The 20,408-nt window shown below is 44.3% G+C and overlaps 1 protein-coding gene across 3 annotated transcripts in view; it reads left to right on the top strand.

Moving 5' to 3' along the window:
- Positions 1–20,408, top strand: part of UBE3D (ubiquitin protein ligase E3D) — a 136,915-nt gene that overhangs the window by 41,989 nt on the left and 74,518 nt on the right. For 2 of the 3 annotated variants that reach the window (XM_053287109.1, XM_053287110.1), the window contains exon 9: positions 1,230–1,368. In XM_053287109.1, the coding sequence (XP_053143084.1) occupies positions 1,230–1,368 (139 nt within the window). Of the gene's footprint in view, positions 1–1,229; positions 1,369–7,777; positions 7,856–20,408 lie in introns of all 3 variants that reach the window. The other variant, XR_008314172.1, reaches the window with a different exon arrangement.

Here is a 20,408-nt window from a genome sequence, read left to right as displayed (position 1 = left end):
AACTCCCATCATTCCCAGTCACAAGTTGCCCACCCAGTCTAGGTGCATTTGCCTTTCATTATCTGCATTTACCGCTTTCCCCCATATCTCAAGCTCATCTTTCATGTTTCCCGTAGCCACTCAACAGGATGTTGTATTGCTCTAAGCCAGTGATCTTCACTGTTTTTTAAGTGGAGACCTCTTTGGCAAAACATCAAGAACTGGCTTCAGTGTGAGAGCCATTTCCCACTGTGCTGACTGTGCAAAGTCAGCACTTTTCTCAGTGCTGGAAGGCCCCTTTAAGAGAGATGGAGCCTTTTCTTAAGAGCTCTATGAAGAAAAGTACTTCCCAGCACACCATGCACACCTTTCAAGATGGTCCAGAGGCTCTACAGAGCTCCATTTCCATTAAAGGAACCCAACCAGTGCTGGGCAAAGCACTGGTGGGAATGGTCGTTTCTGCACAGTGCCAGTGGAAACATGAATAAATTCCTGAGTAAATTCCGCCTTGGGGAGCCAAGGATTAATATGCTCACCATGTCTCCGTAAGCGATTATGATGGCACATGCAGATTCTGTGCCCGCCTATCCTGCCCCTCCACAGAGTGCCTCTGGCTTTAGTCCTCCAGTCATCTTCCTTGCAGGCTGTGTGGCTTGTCTCTCTGTGAGGTCCAGGTAGCACCTCATATTCTCAGTTCAATGCATTTCACCAGGGCTTTGATCATGGTGGGTTGACAGGGTTCCCTAGCATAGAGTGCCTCCTCACAGGGGTTTCTTCCCCAACCTCAGGCCTCTCTATATAGCCTTTCCACTTTCTCCTCCACTTTCCTTTCCACACCTTTGGATCTCCTTTTATCTCCACTAGACCTTCAGCTTTCACTGCCCCTAACTGTGCCAAGGTGGCTGATCCTACTTCCATGTCATGCCATGAATCAACCATTGGCCATGGATGGCATCCGCTCTGAGCACTGGAAGGGATGGTGGCACCTTCATGCCCAACTTTGAGCTTCCTGGGCACTACTGGAAACTCTATTCTGGACTAGATGGGCCTTTGGTCTGGTCCAGCTAAGCAGTTGTAATGATGTTAAGTTACTAGGTAATCAATAGCAGGTTTTAACAGATAAAAGCTATATCAATCACACTAGGTTGCCTAGGTTAGCCTGCTTATAAGCCAAGTAGAGTACTGTTTTCTGGGGCTTTGAACCCTCTTGGTATAGTAATGAAATAATGGGGCTTCTTATTGTTTTCCAGTCTTGTTGCTGCATGGGAAAATGATACTGGAGTACATCCTCTAACATTTCCATCAAAAACTTGTTTGGAACTGCTGCTGCTATTGTCTCAGAGCAATGCTTCTCTGCCACCTTCACTTCGCTGGATGAACTCTTTTCAGGTAAAGAAGTGATCATTCTCTTATGCAAATTACATAGGAGAGTAAACTTTAGCATCTAGTTTATTGTCCCAAACCAAAGTTTATTGCAGGTTTGACACAGCAGCATTACAAAAATGATTAAAAATATAAAAGGCTGCTAAGGCTTCACAGCCAAAACCCCTCTCTCTTTTGAAACAAACAAACACACAAACAAACAAACAAAACCCAGAACTCCTCTCTGCTGTATACTTGTGAATATTACCAGCCGCTACAGTGAATTGAGCAATCTATTTTGTGATAATTTTAGATGATAGAAATTATTCTAGTGTAACTATAATAGCCTTTCCATTAATAGCCTTTCCTAATAGATTTTAGAAATTAGAATCCCTGGAGGGAAAAAGAAAAGCTCCATATGAAAGGAGTTCTCTCTAGCGATGAGCAAAACATGCCAGCGTTGAAATGTTTCAAGTCAAAACAGGCCATTTAGAGTATCTTGAGTGCAAAACAAAATGCCCTTTAATTAAAGGGCCTGTTTTGAACTCAGAGCAAAACAACCCCATTTTGCGTTGAAACATTTTGACATTTCGAGCACTGTCTTGGAGGCCTGTTTTTCCATTGCTGATTGGTTTTCTAGCACTAGCTTCCGATTGGCTTGCGATCTCCTTGCTGCTTGGTTGGCTAGTTATCATACAAATCAAGTGTTGTCATGGGCAACTGCGCCCGCATTGGCCGGGGGGGGATAAAAGAGGGAGTTGCTCTAGTTGACTTGTCCCCTTAAGCTAAGCAGGGTCTGCCTTGGTTGCTCCTGAATGGGAGACTTGATGTGTGAGCACTGCAAGATCTTCCCCTCAGGGGATGAAGCTGCTCTGGGAAGAGCAGAAGGTTTCAAGTTCCCTCCCTGGCTTCTCCAAGATAGGGCTGAGAGAGATTCCTGCCTGCAACCCTGGAGAAGCCGCTGCCAGTCTGTGAAGACAATACTGAGCTAGATAGACCAATGGTCTGACTCAGTATATGGCAGTTTCCTATGTTCCTATGAAGTAAGGAGTCATAATTGTTTGTGAGAGAGCAGTTTGTGCCAGTGATGTTACTGCAGCACAGGCACTGTGGCTGGGTCAGTGATTTTGTGTGTGGCCATTTTTGGACTGTATTTTAAATGTGTGGTCTGTAGTGGGAGGGGCAGGTTCCCTTTTAATGTGTGCTTCTTCACTGTTTTTCAAGGCAGGGTTGCAAAATACATTGCAAATTGCAATGCAAAACTTGTGTGCAGTGCACTCTGTGAATGAAGCTTTTTCAGGCCATAGGGAACAATGGGGAAACTTGAAACACTCCGTTGGTGTCCCTAGGAGCTACCTATGGGGAAGAAAGTGGGGTATAGGATCTCTATGGGGAAGAAAGTGGGATATTTCTTCCCCATAGGAGCTACCTATGGGAAAGAAAGGGCATGATGGGTACTACCTACCACTCAACCCACGAAAGAAATGGGGAAATTAACAAATTATAAACCTTTCCCCCCAACCCCCATATGATCCTATGGGGGTTTGGGGGAAAGATTGAAAATGTATTTTTAAAATCACCCGCTTGCCCATTTCTTTCCTACTCCATTCTTAGAAGTGGCTGCTTGCCTATAACTGCATTGCATTGCACTGTAGGAACAGCTTTGAAGACTGCCTGAAAATTCAAAATACTGTACAGCTGCTAGCCTGCTAATGCGGATGGTTTGTTGAGAAACACATCTTGCTGGTATTTCAAGAGCTGTATCGTGCCAGTCCATTTCTGTGTGCAGTTAAGTGTGCTGCCTTACCTGTAAAGTTCTTCATATCTTAGGATCCACTGTCTTTAGGGACACCTACTTCCATAGCTACACACTTCAGATCATCTTTGGAGGTCCTTCAGGTATCCCTGTCATCTGAGGTGAGGCAGGTGGCAAATGGGAAGAGGGGTGGAGCCACCATTGGGCTACCGGGTTCAAAGAACCTGGGCCTCCGCCCCCAGCGGCCCCGAGTGCAGCCCCAGACACACACCCCGCATTTGGCATCAGACGTAGGGGGCATTATTTCGCTCCCAAATGGGGCTTCACGGCCTCGTTTGGGACCGAAATCGGCCCGCACTGCATTGGCAGTGCCGGCCGGAGTGACCCTCCTTGCCTTTAAAGGCAGGGAGAGCCACTCCTGGCCTCGCTGCCAAAATAGCGGGGCTGATCTCCCTCCCAAACAGGGTTGTGCAGCCTCCCTCCATGCCTAATTGGGAAGAAGGTCTTCTTGGTGGTGTTGCCCTATCTGTGGAATTCTGTCCCCAGCAAGACCTGCCTCGTGCCTCCTTTGATATCATTCTGGCACCGGGTGAAGACCTTATTTTCTCAGACGTTTTAATAATCTTATTGCCTTGCATTGTATTTAGCCCAGCTAAGGATGATAATGTTATCTTATTCATTTTATAGAAGTGGCAGAGACAGTCAAATCTAAAATTTAAATTATTATTAAGTCATGTTCAAAACATCTTATAAATTAACTTCCTTAACTTATTAATTGCTAATTCTTCCTGATATTCTTCTCTCATCCCACTTATAGCACATTCTTTTCTCTCTCTAGCCCTATTCAGATATTACGTTTTATTTGTGTCTGTACATATCTACATGTTTTTGTGTGAATGACTGTACAAGCAGTCATTTTAAAAGGTGAACCTAAATACTGTACTTTCATGCCCAGGAACCTGCCCACAGCAAGTGCCCAGAACTCTTTAGAGCCCGCAGTTTTGAGCGGCTCTTGTTAAAAATAAATTAGAAAGCCCACACACAGCTGCTCCCCACACCCTCCCTTACCTTGCCACCGCCTGTACCTTATATACCCCCTATGCTAGCTGCTTTGGGGAGGGCTGGGTGGGGCTGTCCTGTGTCCTTGGAGCAAGTGAGGGTACAGGACGCACTCCAGGTGCAGGGCTGGGGGCAAGTGGGACTCCTCGTCAGCCACACTCCATCAGAGAAGGAGGGGAGGAAAGCTGTAAATATTTCATTCCATGCTTGGGGGGTAGCGGAGAGGAAGTCAGCCACCCTCCGCTGCCACTCCCCCCCCCGCCCCGCGCTGCTTACTGGTAGTATCCAACATGCTGCAGCTTCACCGTTAAGGAGTTCCATTTGCCTCCCTTCTGATTTGAGGGATGAGAGAGGCGACCAAACCTCCTAGCGCTGCATGAACTGGATACAAAATGAGAGGTGTGCCTGCGCCAAATGCCTAATCCGGACACAAGCGTGTCTTTTATTTAGTATCCGAAAGCATGGGGAAGCAGCCTGAGATGACAGAGGCGAAACTGCTTCTAGGATAAGCTCCTACGATATGATCTGCTCTGTTTGGTTTTTCTGCTCTTTTGAATCATTTATTTTTAGCTATTATTGTTGGGGGTTTTAAAAAGTGTTTTCCTTCTTATTGAAATTAGTCTTGGGCTGTGGGTGGCCCTGGACTTTTAAATGCTTTTTATCGGACTGTTATTGCTAAGCAACCTGAGCCAATCTCAGGTAGCCTTAGAGCACCTGGTTTATGCTACAAGAAAATGCGGAGGAAGAAAAGATCAAGGAACTGACTATTCTGGGAAAGCCCCGGAGGAATGGAACTTGGCACTTATTGTTCCTCTCTTTAAAAGGAGGGGGGTGAAATAAAATCCTGCAAATTACCATCCAATAAGTCTGCTAAGTGTGGTTGGAAAACTCTACATCAGACATTTATGTGGAAAGCCTAGAGAGTAGATGGACAATGAGGAGATAGTTACTGAAGAACAGGCAGGGTTCAGAGAAGGATGCTCTACGGTAGATCACTGCTTGATTCTGCAACATCTTATTGACAAATACTGTGGCCTTGTATCATATGTGGATTTAAAGTGGCCTTTGATTTGATAGCTAGGGACAGACTATGGAGGAAATTAGAAGTCTCTTTCATAGATGGTTGTCTTTTGGCCCTTATACATATGCTACATGATAACTGGCTTATGGTGAGATACAGTACCCAGGGCCATTTAAAGCAGAGTATACCCATTCCGTGGGGAGTGAGACAGGGTTGTATTTTGGCCCCTCTCCTCTTCATTTTTTAGATAGAAATTCATTGACACACTCTTTATTGGAGTCAGATTTCCATCCTCCAAAATTAGGCCAGCAACCAGTTCCAGCGCTGCTGGATGCGGATGATACAGCAGTTCTCTCCTTTACAGAGATAGGCTTGTATAGAGCCCTTCGAAAATTTGCTACATACTGCCGAGAGGAAAAAAACAGAAATTAACTCTCTGAAGATCAAGATCATGGTGCTTCAGAAGAAATTTTTGCAGCATACATGGCAAATCGATGGCCAAGACATAGAACAAGTCACGCTCTATAAGTATTTGGATGTGGTTTTCCAGTGTAATGGTTTTTGGAGAACACATCTGCTCCACGTTACACAAGAGGCACAAAAGAGTGCAATGGCTCTCATTAGATTCCCCCCCTTCCCGGGAAGCGAGGTCGTTACATCCCTGATGCAATTTGGGTCTTCAAAGGGAAAATATTAGCCCAACTACTATACGGTGCCCAGCTGAGTAATTACAAGGATTTCCACTCCCTAGAGTTGGTACAAACCAAATTCATTAGAACAATCCTTGGGGTGCCAAGAGGGACGCCCAGTGCAGCGTTAAGGCTGGAACTGGGGTTAGTACCAATTGAAGCACCATTGAGTTGCAAAGATCTATTATTTTAAACTACAGGTAAATCTTGGTCGAGCAGGTGGTCATGAAGGATAACTTTGCATCTGTTTAGAAAGAGGGAGTTGAGAGGAAATTAGAAAGTTATAGGCTATGTATCCCATTGTTGGTCTCCTTAGGGATCTTAAAAGCCAAGGGAATAATTAGGCAGTGGATATGGTACATAGCGACTCAGGAAGACAGGACCCAAGTCAGACATTTACCTTTCTTAGGTAATGTAACTCACCCTCCTAGACCAGCTAAATATTGACATGAGTAACAGAATAGAGCTTGTTCTGGCCAAATCGAGAAGGGCATTTGCCTTGGCGTGCTTGAATGTGCTACCCTCAGCTCTCTTAGAGAGAGCTGGAATACTATCTCAGTGTTCCTTTTTCTCAACAGTTATGCTCTTGTCAGTCAGGAGCGGTTGAGATGATTGATAATATGTTGTGCTACTGTTTGTTTATAGAGATATTCGACTAGCACTTTTGTCACCTATTTTGTCTAGATTTCCAGGTGAGTTGTCGGCTTTTACGTGTCTCTCCTTTTGTCCGACAGTGATATTAATGTTTCCACAAAGGTGGCAAAATTTGCTGCATTGCAAGCTGTGGTCAATGACTGAAATAAAGATTCCATTCCAATTAGTATCTAGTTCACACGGCGAGAAGAGTGGCGATGGAACTCCTTAGCACTGCAGTTGCAGCGTGTTAGATAATACCTGTAATCAGTGGGTGGGGGGTGGCTGACTTCCTCTCCGCTACCCCCCAGTCAACAAAACACAGAGTTTGGGTGTATTTCTGTGAAAGGACGGCATGGAATGAAATATTTACAGCTTTAGCCCCCTCCCTCTCTGCTGCCCTGAAGTACTTTGGAGAGGGAGGAAAATAGAAAGAAATCAGGTAATGGCGGATTTGGTATAAATATATACCATGCTCCTGGATACCCTGCAGGGAGCAGCTGAGCTTTGAAGTGGCCATGAAAGAGATGGTTGACAGGGAGTTGCTAGACAGCCCATACCCTCCTTTTCTTTTTTGTAAAATACTGTAGAACCTGTGGGTTCTTGGTGCGAAAATATGGTGCGTCCCCCTCATATGCTTGGTACAGATAGGAAGGATACTACTGTATATCTACAGTATTCTGCATATGTGAATAACTGTATGTGCATGCACTGTACAGAGATGCTTCAGACGTTACAGAACTGTCTGTGAGTAGAGCATCTCAATAACCTGTTTTGGAACACTGCTGGTTGGTTGGACACTTGCCTCCAACTGAACAGATTGGTGGCAGCTTACATCTAGTTTGCATCACTCAAAAGCTCTGGAGGTGACAGCCCACTAGTCCTGTGGTGGTCTTTTTAACTCTGGACTAGAATTGTTGTCTCAGTGTTGTCCTAGGAATGGCTGGTAGGAGAATGCCTCAGCCCTCTTTTCCACTGGGGGAAACAGTACTGGTGCAGTAGACAGTAAGGCAAGATGATTGGCTTCCCTTAATTATTTGAAGGGCTCATTACAACTTCACTAAATCAGCCTCTTTCAGCTGAACATTGCTGTCTGACTTGAGTGCTGCATATCACAAATTTCTCTTGATCTGGGGTATTGGAAGTTTTCAAGTGGGCAGCAGACGTTTGCCATGCACTTAAGGAGAGTTGCTAATTGTGGAAATGAGTATAAAAATGTTTGTTACTCCACTATCTTTTTTCTGAATAATACACTTTCATCATATTGCTTGCCTGCAGAACAAGATTGTCTCATAACATCACTGAATGCTGTGTTGGTACCAGCTATGCAAAAAGAATTCCATATACCAGCCTCTAGTATGTGATTAACATTACTGTTTATCTGATTTGAGAGGAATGTGTTTAGTGTTCTGAGGATAGATAAGATCTCTCTAGTCTATTTGGGGATTAAGATGTGAATAAAATTGTCATCGTCATCATCTTCTTCTCCTCTGGGGGTGGAGGGGTATCGATGTGTCTGTGTAATAAGACATTGTAATAGTTTATTTCTTTGGGCCTTATCTGGAAACAAAAAGGAATTTAGGAATGAACAGAACACTTATATATGAAAACTAGTAGGCTTCTATGGACAAGAATGTTCCCTGCTATGATTACATCTAACCACTGCCCCTGTAGTAGGGGTGTGAATGGTTCAGTCCTGAACTAGTTAGCCTTGAACTGGGGTGGTTCGGTGGCTCAATCACAAATCAAACTGGGGGTAGTTTGGTCTGCGACTGAACTGAACCAAGCCCAGTTGAGGCGGACTGGTTCAGCGTTGAATGGGCTGTAGAGGTGATGGTGAGAGGGGTCTTTAAAGGGTCCTACCCAGCTGGCGCAGCTGCCAGCACTGCTGCTTGACCCCCTGACGCAGCCTATGACACAAGCTTGCACTACGATGCTCCATTTAGCACGCCGCCTGTGCAACAGCAGCACGGTTGCAGCCTCCACGAATATGAAGAGTTCATTTGGGTGGCCATGCAATTTGCATGGCCACACAAATAGCCTCCACGCATGCGCAGATGCCATACAAATGACCTCCCTGCATCTGTGGAGGCCAGAAGCGCACAACCACCGCGCGGGTGGCATGCTAAAAGGGGCATTGCAGTGCACGCTTAGGCTATGGGCTGCGCTGAGGGGGCCGAGTGGCAGTGCTGGAAACCACACCAGCTGGGTAAAACCCTTTAAATGCCTCTCTTGCTGCCCCTTACAGCTTCCCGGGACCCTCCACCCCTTTACTTTTAAAGGGGAATCCTCACTGGATTCCCTTTTACAAATATTAGCTGTTTGAACTAGCAAACTGGTTCAGTCAAATGGACCGGCCAGTCAGTTTGACCAAGCCGGTTTGGCAACACCTGGTTTGGTTCGAACTTGGACCGAACCACGATTTTTGGCTCATGCACACCCCTACCCTGTGAGCCTTTATTGCTAAAGTGTTTTTAATTAATAACTGTAGCCTTATCTGTTTTGTTGTTGTGTTTGAATATCTTCACTGCCTTCAGCATTTCTTGGAAAGGTGATATATATTAGGGTTGTGCACAGACTGATTTTTACAGTTTGGTTCGAATCCAGGCAGAATTTGAATGGAACCACTGACCAGCCAGTACGGTACTGGCTAGTCCAGTCCAGTCCGTTTGGTTGAACCAACTGGCCAGGCCAGTCCATTCGGTAGAATCACCCAGCCAGTCCAGTCTGTTTGGTCAAGCCGGCGTGCAAATTAGCCTTTGTGCATGTCGGAATCACGCTGCCACTGCTTGAGCAGGCAAGGTACTGTGGGGGAGTGCTGTGGTTTTTGGGAGCCACTACCACCAGACTGGCAAGCACCTACTCTTAAAGGTGCCCTCTTGCCACTCACCCCCGCCCCCGGCCATCCTTAGAAGCCTTTTAAAGGCAGGATGCTCCTTTGCTTGTAAAGGCGAATCTTCACTGGATTTATAAGCATAGCCCATTAGACTGCTGAACTGGGTCAAACCGGTCCACAACAGACCGAGCTCAATTCCAGTTTGATCATGGACCAGACTTCCCCTCCTAGAAGCCAGTTCGGTTCACAGTCAAACTGTCAAACTGGCCTGGTTCGTTGAGGACCAGTTCATTACGGACCAGTTTGTGTCCACCCCTAATACATAGGTTCTATAGCACGAGTAAATGCAGAGGAGAGATTTTTTTTGTTTTGTTCTGGTGAAAATACTTCTGAAAGAAATATAATGCTACGTTTAGGATCATCCAGAAATTCTTGCATGGCCTCTAGCTTAAAAAACCCAACACAAACCTGTGTGTCTTCAAGCTGTAAACCAGGTCTGCCATTCTATTTTCCAATTGCTTTTGAAACACCTATGACTTTCAACAGCAACTAGAAGTCTATACCCAAATAATTGTCTACAAATCCATATGTAAAATCAGTCTCCTCTATTTGGTTCCCTGTCTTCTCCATTCTTTTCTTTAAGTGTCCTTCTCTTTCAACCTTGCTTGTTCCTGTTTTTCAGTTTGCTGCCTCTATATTCTTCCTTCACCTTTGCTTCCATAATTCCTTGGGATCGCTTTCCAGCCGTTGGCCTGCCTCAAAAAGCTATTTTGAAACCTAGGGTCTATGTGTAATTTCAGTTAAATTGACAACATTCCTTTTCCTTACAAAAACTGGACTGGAAACATTCTGATGGCTATGTTCCCTGAGCACTTGGAATATTCATGAACATTTGATGTCATCAAACCAGCTTAGCCAGGCAGTGCCGGAGGCTTCACTGTCATAAATACAATATGCAACTACTGTAACTCTATGCAAGTTCAATGCCACATTAAATATACAGAACTAGTTGTGTGGTTCTTGAGATTCTGACCATATTTTCACTGATTCTAAAACTGCTTTTTTTTTTGCCACCACTTTTTAAAATTATAATACCATCCAGAACCAGAGCATCCTCAACAGATGGCTATCCAGCCCTGCTTGAAGATCTCCAGTGAGATAGGACCACTCACTAGATATTTTGTGTCATGGTCACTGCTTTTGTTAAGAAGCTTCTCCTAATGTTCAGTCAAAATCTACCCTCCTTTAACTTCAGTCCATTAGATCTAGCCTTGGTCTCAAGGGTAGCAGAAAGCAAATCTCTGCCCTTGTAGCATCATTTTGAATCATGGAGGTTGAGTGGTTTATCCATCAAACACTGTAGAGGCTTTTTTTCGCCTACTTTCCAGTAGATTATGAGATCATAAGTCTTGTGTGTCTGCCCCCACCCCCTGCCATCAACTTCGCAATGCCTGGACCAATATGAACCAAATTTGTTACAGCTGTAGGGACACATAGGGGCACCTCAATGGTGTAGTTTGTGATGGTTGCATCCACCCTGATTCAAAATGGTGGGTGTGTGAACATTTGAGGCATAATTGGACTAACTTGTGAACTGCCTAACCCGTTTAAACCAATTTGCTATATTTGTAGTGAGTGACACAGGGACACCTCAGTGACGTCGTTTGTAATGATGGCATCCACCCTGATTGAAGATGGTGCACGTGTAAACGTTTGAGGTGCAAGTGGGCTAACTTGTGGACTGCCTAACTGATTTGAACCAAATTTCATACAGTTGTAGTGAGTGACACACAGGGACACCTCAATGGCATGGTTTGTAATGATGTCAACCACCCTGATTGAAGATGGCGGGCACATGAATGTTTGAAGTACGAGTGGGAAGTGATTTGGACCAAATTTTGTAGGGACACATAGAGACACCTCAGAGGCATAGTTTGTGATGATGTCATCCACCCCAGTTAAAGATGGTGGATGCATGAATGTTTGAAGCACAGGTGGGCTAACTTATGAGCTGCCTAACTGATCTGGACCAAATTTAGTCCATTTGTAGTGATAGTGAAAGGAAAGTAGGCAGATTAACTTGTTTTTTAACGTGGGGAAACAGTGAGTTGTTCTTTCCAGACCACAGCTGTTTGCTCAAGTGTAAGATGGAAATCACTGAGCTGGAATGGGGGTGTATGTGCTTCCTCCACAGATATCTCCATGTGGTTGTTCCCAGTCCAGCTAAAACTTTCAGACCATTTTCATGACAAGTGAAAAAATAACTTTCAGAAAAGATAAAATGGTCTGTTTCCTCCACCCCTTAAAAGAGATGCGATATCTTTAAAAGAAGGAGGATCTAGTACAATGCACTTCTAATACAACAGTTATTCTGGCTGCAACAATGTTTGCCATAATCTAATATATAAAGTGAAAGTTACCCTTTGACTGTACTGGCTTCATATTTCTTGCCTGGAAGAGCAAACATATGTGGAAGTTCACAGACGTGTTAACTGGAAAAGAGATTGGGAGATTATAGTATTTAAAACACAGTTCCCCTCCCCCAATTTCATGCACCTATAAAAGAAAATAACTATGGTTTATTTAACTCCGACAACCCCTGTTTCGCTTTGCAGCCTTTAGAGTTTATGTCTGACAGATATTAAAGTACAGTGCTTGCTTTTTTCCACAACAGCAGCACTGAGAGAAATATGTTAGACAGCCTCATGTATCATCATAAAGATTCAGTGTCTTAGATGTTGTGTGGTTTGGGGAAGTGATGGTCGAGTTTTGCTTTGTTTTGTTTCCTCTCCTGCATTCCTACAGTAGATACAAAAAGAGTCAAGAAAAGTTTAGCAAAATACCAGCCAAAATAGCAGATCGTAGAATTTTAGAGTTGGAGGAGACCTCTGAGGTCTTCTTTTAGAGTTGAAAGAGACCCCCTACTCAGTGAAGGAAACTTCTATGGAATCCCTGACAGATGTTCAGTCTCTGTTTGTAAGCCTCCTATCAAAGGAATGTCATCACTGTGCAAAGCAAAGGGTTCCACTGTCAAAAAGCTCTTACTGTTAGGAAATTCCTCATAACGTTATGCCTGAATCTACTTCTTTGTAATTTCAGCCTGATTTCTAGTCCTGCTCTTAGGAGCAACAGAGAAGAAGTCCACTCCACCTCCTGTGTGACAGCCCTTCAGATATATTAGGGTGGCCATTGTATCTCCCATACACATACACATACACATACAGATCTCCTTTAACTGTTCCTCAGTGGACTTGGTTTCCGCTTGCTTCAAAGCATATTTTAGAGCATATTTTTGTATTTACAAATTTGTGCTCTAAGCACAAACCCTAAGCTTCATTGGACCACAATCTTATGTTGAGGAACTGAGCAGACTGATAAATTTGTTTGTTTCATTGTTATACTGCCTTTCATAAGACATCCCAACGCGGTTTACAAAAGTTAAAATACTGTGAAACGCCATTAAAATCACATTAAAAACCTTAAAATCAGTTAAACAATAACAAGTTGTTCTAGTAGGAACTAATCAGCCTACTTTCCTTTCACTGTCTCTGCAACTGGACTAAATTTGGTTCAAATCAAGGTTCACAAGTTAGATCTCTTGCACCTCAAATGTTCATGCATCCACCATCTTGGATCAGGGTGGATGACATTATTACAAACTATACCATTGAGGTGTCCCTGTGTGTCACTCACTACAACTGTATCAAATTTGGTCCTCAAATTAGTGCATTTGCACCTCAAAAGTTCATATGTCCACCATCTTGGATCAAGGTGGATGACATCATCACAAACTACACCATTGGAACATCTCTATGTGTCCATACAGCTGTAGCAAATTTGGTTCAAATAACTTAGACTGTTCAAAGTTATTGCACTTGCACCTCAAAAGTTTACGTGTCTGCCATCTTGAACTGGGTTGGATGACATTGTCACAATCTATGCCATTGAGGTGTCCATATGTGTCCCTACAACTGTAGCAAATTTTGTTCAAATCAGTTAAGCGGTTCACAAGTTAGCCCACTTGCACCTCAAATGTTTACCTGTACGCCATCTTGAATTGGTTTGGATGACATTGTCACAATCTATGCTGTTTATGTGTCCCTACAGCTGTAGCAAATTTGGATCACATTGGTTAAGCAGTTCACAAGTTAGCCCACTTGTGCCTCAAAAGTTTACGCTGCCACCATCTTGGATCGGGGTGGATGACATCATCACAAACTATGCTATTGAGGTGCCCCTTGTGTCCCTACAACTCTACCTGATTTGGTTCATATTGGTTCAGGCGTTGCGAAGTTGATAGCGGGGGACACACGGACACACACACAGAATGCCATGTGATCTCATAAGCCTACTGGAAAGTAGGCTAAAAACCTTAACACACACAACCCCTCCCCACACACATACAGATACATTCACACCATAAAAAATACATTTAGAAGTAAGAAAGCTGGGAGACCCAGCAGCTCTAAGGGATAAAAGCCCGAACAAATAAAAAGGTCTAGTTATTTTTTAATAGCAGTCTCAGATGGTGGTGTTGGTTCATAAACCAACTTGGTGTTGGCCAACAAAACTTATAGGTTTATACTTATTTTATGTATTTTGAATAAAAGAGTGTTGCTCTTGGTTGCCCTTTAATACATTTCCCCCCACCCCCAACTCTGGGATATCCTTTTGGTGATGGCATAATCAGAGCTGTACATATATCATGGGTACAAAGCGTTTCTGTTCAGGGAGGGAGAAAGGTTTTCCTCGGTATACACTTCCTTCAGGAGATAATCTGTAATATCACTGAAAGCCTTATTGGGGCAGGAGGGGGTGTGGGTAGGAGGAAAAAGTCTAGCGCAACCTGAGGCTCTTCAACTCTTGTAGGACTACAACTCCCATAATCACACCAACTGGGTATGATGGGAGTTGTAGGCCAAAAATAGCTGGAGAGCCTAAGATTGGCCGCCTAGCTTATCCTTTTTCTTCCCAACCACAAGAGCTGAGAGTCCTGGTTCAGTGGAGATTGAGAGGCAGTGACTGTAGATGTGGTGCTGCACACTCAACATACCAAACATTGAGATTAGTGCCTCTGAGCATATGTAGATTGTATTTCCATTATGACTAGAATTAACAGGTGGGGGCATTTAACTCAGCGAAAGGTCAGAGTTGCCAGCTTCTTTCTCTGTAGAAAATTAATACTGTAATTTCTGGGAAATCACTTGTAGTTTATTTCTTTAAAATAAGCATTTTCCTTCAAGGTCCCGAATACCAAAATATATCCATGAATTTCACACACCCAGAAAAGGAGTATGAGATGGCTTTAATGACATGCATACATGATTTTATTATCAATATTTATAGTCAAGCTTATGTCTATATACAGAGACGCATCTCACCCCGCTATGATCTGCAGGCATACAGCCTTACTGGACTGCAATGGTATTTCATCATTGGGCAAATGCTTTTGAAGCTTCTTGAGGTTTGGGCCAGGCGTGACTCCCTCTCTTTCTCCCTCTTGGGGAGTTATTTGTGTTAATAGATGAAACTACTTTCCTGTATTGCCAGACTTGCTTGGCAGCCCATTCAGAGCAAGTTTATTCAAGAAGTTATCTGGTTTCAGGAAAGCCAAATGGTACTGACATCCCTTCAAAGAGGATAGGTACAAAATTACCGGACTTGCAGCACATTTTGAGATGTGGTTGTGAAACAGAAAAGCAATTTGGATGTGATGAAGTGTACTGGGATGGAGAAGAGAGATTATTAAGCTTGTCTTATATTTGCCAATTGAAGTGCAAGAGGTGTTTTTTGAGTGTGTCCTGGCTTTTTTCTTCAAGGCCTTAAAGTGATGTCTCCAGTCAGCTAATATAAACTTGCCTGCACTCAATGATGAAATCAGAGCCTTTCATGTCATTGTTATCCAAGATGAAGATAGCACCTTGTTCCAATCAGACCAGCCCAATCAGGGTTGTCTCTGATTAGACACAGGAAAGTAATACTTGAAAACAGTTCTGCTGCTACAATGGCAGCATCCATTGAGAGAGAGAGAGAGAGAGAGAGAGAGAGAATTTCACAATAGCAATAGCAATAGCACTTACATTTATATACCGCTCTATAGCCGAAGCTCTCTAAGCGGTTTACAATGATTTAGCATATTGCCCCCAACATTCTGGACCTTGCCCCCAACATTCTAGACCTTGCTAGAGACCAAGGGGCAGGTTATATGGGGCTAGTGTTGAAGCCCCCATCATGCCTGCCTTAAGCTCTCACCTGGTATAGGAGGAGGAGGAAAGAGGCTGCAATATTGCCATTGCTAACATTGGCAAACCCCTGCTAACTTGGCAAAGAGACACCTTTTAACGTGGTGATTCTCTTTATTTAGCAGGGAGAGACTAACTGGCCCTATCCACCCCCAGCACAGCATCCCTCCAGTGGCTGTTGCTGGTATCTGCTTTATGTTTCCTTTTAGAATGTGAGCCCTTTGAGGACAGGGTTCCATCTTATTTGTTTGTTATTTCTCTGTGTAAACAGCCCTGAGCCATTTTTGGAAGGGCGGTATAGAAATCAGTCAGATAGATAGATAGATGTATACTGGGGTCCTGAAAACCTACTTCCTGAGCAGGGTTCATATGGGCCAGAGAGAGGAGACAAAGTTGCCTGTTGCTGCCATCACAGTTCATTGTTTTTGGTTCTCCAAAGCCAGTTAGGAGCTGGCACCAGAATTCTCAGTGTCAGCAGACCAACACCATCTCAGTATGTTATTATTAAGTGTTTATCACAGGGCTTGACAAATGCCAGGTGCCAGGGAGCCACGGCGCCTAAAAACTTAACTGTGGTGCCTAAACTAGAATATTCAGAGATAGGTTTTTTTAAGATTAAAATCTTTATTTGTCCCAGGGAGCCCTGTTGCTGTTTTAAGTTAGCCAGCGTGGTGTAGTAGTTAGAGTGCTGGACTAGGACCAGGGAGACCCGAATTCAAATCCCCATTCAGCCATGAAACTAGCTGGGTGACTCTGGGTCAGTCACACCTCTCTCAGTCTAGCCTACTTCACAGGGTTGTTGTGAGGAGAAACCTAAGTATGTAGTACAGCGCTCTGGGCTCCTTGGAGGAAGAGCGGGATATAAAATGTAATAAATTAATGAAATAAATAAGTTACATTACTTGAAAAGGGGATAAATAGAAGCCCATTTGTCCTCCCTCCCCCAGTTTCTGCCACTAAATGGCTATGCAGCAAGATCAAGTCCGACCCCAGTGCTGCCCTTGTGGGTAGCCCGATGTTTAACCCCGGCCTTTAGCCAGGGTCATGTGTATGCTTGGGCTGCATACAGCCCAAGCATACACAGTCGAGCACCTGACTCCTGAGGAAATCCCCCCAATGGTGCATTTTGGGATTCCTGGAAGCCGAGACTTGTCCCAGCCTCCAGCGATCCGTGCTACTGGGAGCAGTGTGGATTGTGTGGGCAATCAAACCATATTGATTGTTCATATCATCTGGGGGGAAGGTGGGTCCATCCTTGCCTGCCTGCTAACCCTGTCAGTCGTATGAAGAGCCTTTAAGTCTGGTAAATTTGTCAAGTGTCCATGTCTGGCTCCTAAATGTTTGGGCTGGCTCCTGGGTTCAAAGAAAACTTGTCAAGGCCTTAACAAGGCCTGACTTAACATTGTTTAAGCATTAAACAAAGGATCAGGCAGGTCCTTGCTTGAACAACTTAAGATCTTCATGAAAAGGAAGAAGGGAAGAGGAAAGCAAACACATTCTGGGTCCAAGTAGGCTTGCACACCAGCTTAACAGCTGCCAGTGGCTTTGGATGCCTAATAAGAAACAGAAACCTCCAGCACTGGGATTTGATTTGAGCCAGTCTAGATTCCCACTCTACAAGCAAATGATAAATGGGGGGTGACCAGGGGCCTTTGTCCAATGCTGTGATATCTGCTGCTGCCAGAAAGAAAAAAGTTTAAGATGAACCTAAAAAATGACAACACACTCGACTTTCATGAGTGGTCAATTTTTCTCTTATTAATTGGGAATTGTGGCAGAATTGAGTAAAGTATTTGTCTGTGAACCCCTTGCACTCTCATATTAATGTATTGATAATATATATGTCATGTGTAAGATGAACCTCCATGTATAGAGGCAGTTTATTGTAGATTGTCAGGTTCCGGGAGCAGACAACAGAGGAGAACTGCTGCCTTCATCCTTGCAATATCGAATTTATATTCATAGATATTAAATATTTCCATAGATATTTGGCTAATCTGTTAGAAAAAGTATACTGGACTCAGTGAACTCTTGCTGTGATGCAGGAGGCAGTTTTGATTGCTTCCCACCTCAGATGAAATCCAGCAGACCCTGTGACCACATCTCTGTTTAGTTTACACTAGAATAAAATGCAGAAAACTATTCTCCCTCTCCTATATTATGTCTAAACCACTGCCTTATTTTTTGGTGGCCCCATTTCACTTTCCAGCCAATAGGCACTCAGCCACCTGAATTTTCTTTTAGGACAGACATTGCTTGACTTGATGGAAGCAAAAAAGGAAAAGCTGGTTATGAGTTGGCTTGTGGATTTGTGTGTCAAGGAGGTTCCTTTACATAGGAACATAGGAAACTGCCATATACTGAGTCAGACCATTGGTCTATCTAGTTCAGTATTGTCTTCTCAGACTGGCAGTGGCTTCTCCAAGGTTGCAGGCAGGAATCTTTCTCAGCCCTTGGAGAAGCCAGGGAGGGAACTTGGAACCTTCTGCTGTTCCCAGAGCGGCTTCATCCCCTGAGGGGAATATCTTGCAGTGCTCACACATCAAGTCTCCCATTCATATGCAACCAGGGCAGACCCTGCTTAGCTCTGGGGACAAGTCATGCTTGCTACCACAAGACCAGCTCTCCTCTCTTACATAGTTTGCCCCTACTGACTAGGCAAAGAAGCACCTTTTAAACATAGTGATTATCTTTATTTAGCAGGGGGAGAGCAACTGGCCTTATCCACCCCCAGCACAGTAAACCTCCAGTAACTGTTGCTGGTGTCTATCTTGTGTTTCTCTTTCATATTGTGAGCCCTTTGGGGACAGGGAGCCATTTTATTTATTTCTATGTAAATGGGAACTTTTGCTGAAAAGCAGTATATTCATCGTATTGGTATTCATATTTGTAACCTTTAATGTGATGCATATTAATGCACATAACAGGCAAAGTGATACTGTAACTCCATTTTAATCTTCTGAACTGTGAAACTGTCTTTTAAAAATACTCATGTGGGTCGACTGTTCTCCCCCCGCCCTTCCCTTTAAAAGGAGAAGAAAAGCCCGAGAAAGGAATAGGTTCCATCTCTGTATAACTATGTGAAATCAATGATGTGCTTTGGAAGTTTGGGTAAAGAGACCTGCTGAACACACTGAAAATAACTTCTGCTTCAAGTCACATCCCACCCCCGCCACAGTCGCTAAATGCAAATTCAGCGGTATCCCCCGCCCAGACACAAAATGGTCGCTAGTGACTTCTTCAATTAATCTCAATTTCTGCTCCTTCTGGGCATCCTGGGGATATATTCCACTAGGAGATGTTTCACCTATTTAAAAGAATTATAGATACTATTCTCTATAGAATTATCTTTTTAATAAATGTTTTCCATTTATTAACACTACAGCTAGAATACAGTACGGTACAGAGAGGGGAAGTGAGTGTTTTGGTACTCTAAGAAAGTATAGCTTGATTCAATTCACCTATTATATGGCACACACAGATTGCCTGTCCTATTGGTTTATCACATTTACATGCCGCCGTTCACTCAAAGTGTTAACAGACAGCCTGCTTGCCCCGCTTTTCTGTGGTTCAGTATGGGAGCGAAAGGCGTAGGGGCAGAGCCAGCAGTGAGACTTGGCATTTAACACTTGAGAAATCTAAAGGTCATTCACATGACCCCAGTCCCTTCTGTCTAGGGAGGGCTGGGGGGAAGGCAGAATTATACCTACCTCCCCCCACACGATCACAGCAATCCTTGTGCTGCGCTGCTTGGCTGCGCATGTTATTGCTGCTGCCATGTGTAGCGTGGCAGTGCAGCAACGCAGCTGGCCTCCAGAAACCCCACAATGCACCAAACAAGAAGTGTGGTGCATTGGGGGATTTCTCCAGCTCTGCGTCTGCGCAGGCTCCAGGCAGACACATGACCGGGATCCCAGGTGGAAGGGTGTGGCTGCGCCCTTCTACCTGGGTGATAGCCCAGGGGAAACCCTTGGGCTACCTGGCGGGGCAGCTCCAGGATCAGGCTCTATTCCGGCACTCCACACGAGCAGCCCTACCCGAGTAGGGCTCTGCAAGACCAGGTAGGGCTGCTTACATGAACAGCCTCGTAATCTTGCAAAGCATTAAAGGCCCACAGGATAGAGTAAAAGCCTAACCAGTGGGAAATCCACCTGGGAAAGAGAGGCTTCCCACTGCTGAGTAAGTTGTGTGGAAGAGGACGAAAGAAATGTTAATGCCCTAAGTGCATTCAGGAGCCGCCTCCTACTCAGAGCACTTCAAAAACCTAAATCAACTACTAGAAGAACTTCTTCTGAGTATGCATATCAGAAATCATAGTTTCGCACCAAATGGGCACCTCTTCCAGCTTCTGTCACCTGGAAGAGCTCCACCCTTCAAAAGTCCGCCCCCCTCCCCATTGGAGCTACCTCCATTCCTAAACCCTATAGAAGGTCCTGTCCCCTGTTGGTTGTTGGTTGGCCAAGAGTGGGTCAAGTGATCTGAGCCTAGTGGCTGGTCTTTTAGCCTCAATCCTTTTATTCTGCAGACTAGGACAGCACTGAAGCTAGTGTCAGTGCTATATAAAAGTTTAATGAATGAGCCCCTGGTGGCGCAGTGGTAAAACTGCCGCCCTGTAACCAGAAGGTTACAAGTTCGATCCTGACCAAGGGCTCAAGGTTGACTCAGCCTTCCATCCTTCCGAGGTCGGTAAAATGAGTACCCAGAATGTTGGGGGCAATATGCTAAAATCATTGTAAACCGCTTAGAGAGCTCCGGCTATAGAGCGGTATATAAATGTAAGTGCTATTGCTATTGCTAATAATAATATGGTTCTGTGTTAAAATTGATGTTA

This window comes from Hemicordylus capensis, chromosome 1 (genome assembly GCF_027244095.1).
Source record: "Hemicordylus capensis ecotype Gifberg chromosome 1, rHemCap1.1.pri, whole genome shotgun sequence".
NCBI lineage: Eukaryota > Metazoa > Chordata > Lepidosauria > Squamata > Cordylidae > Hemicordylus > Hemicordylus capensis.
The sequence above is the reverse complement of the archived record's forward strand: the minus strand, read 5'-3'. Positions and strand labels throughout refer to the sequence as shown.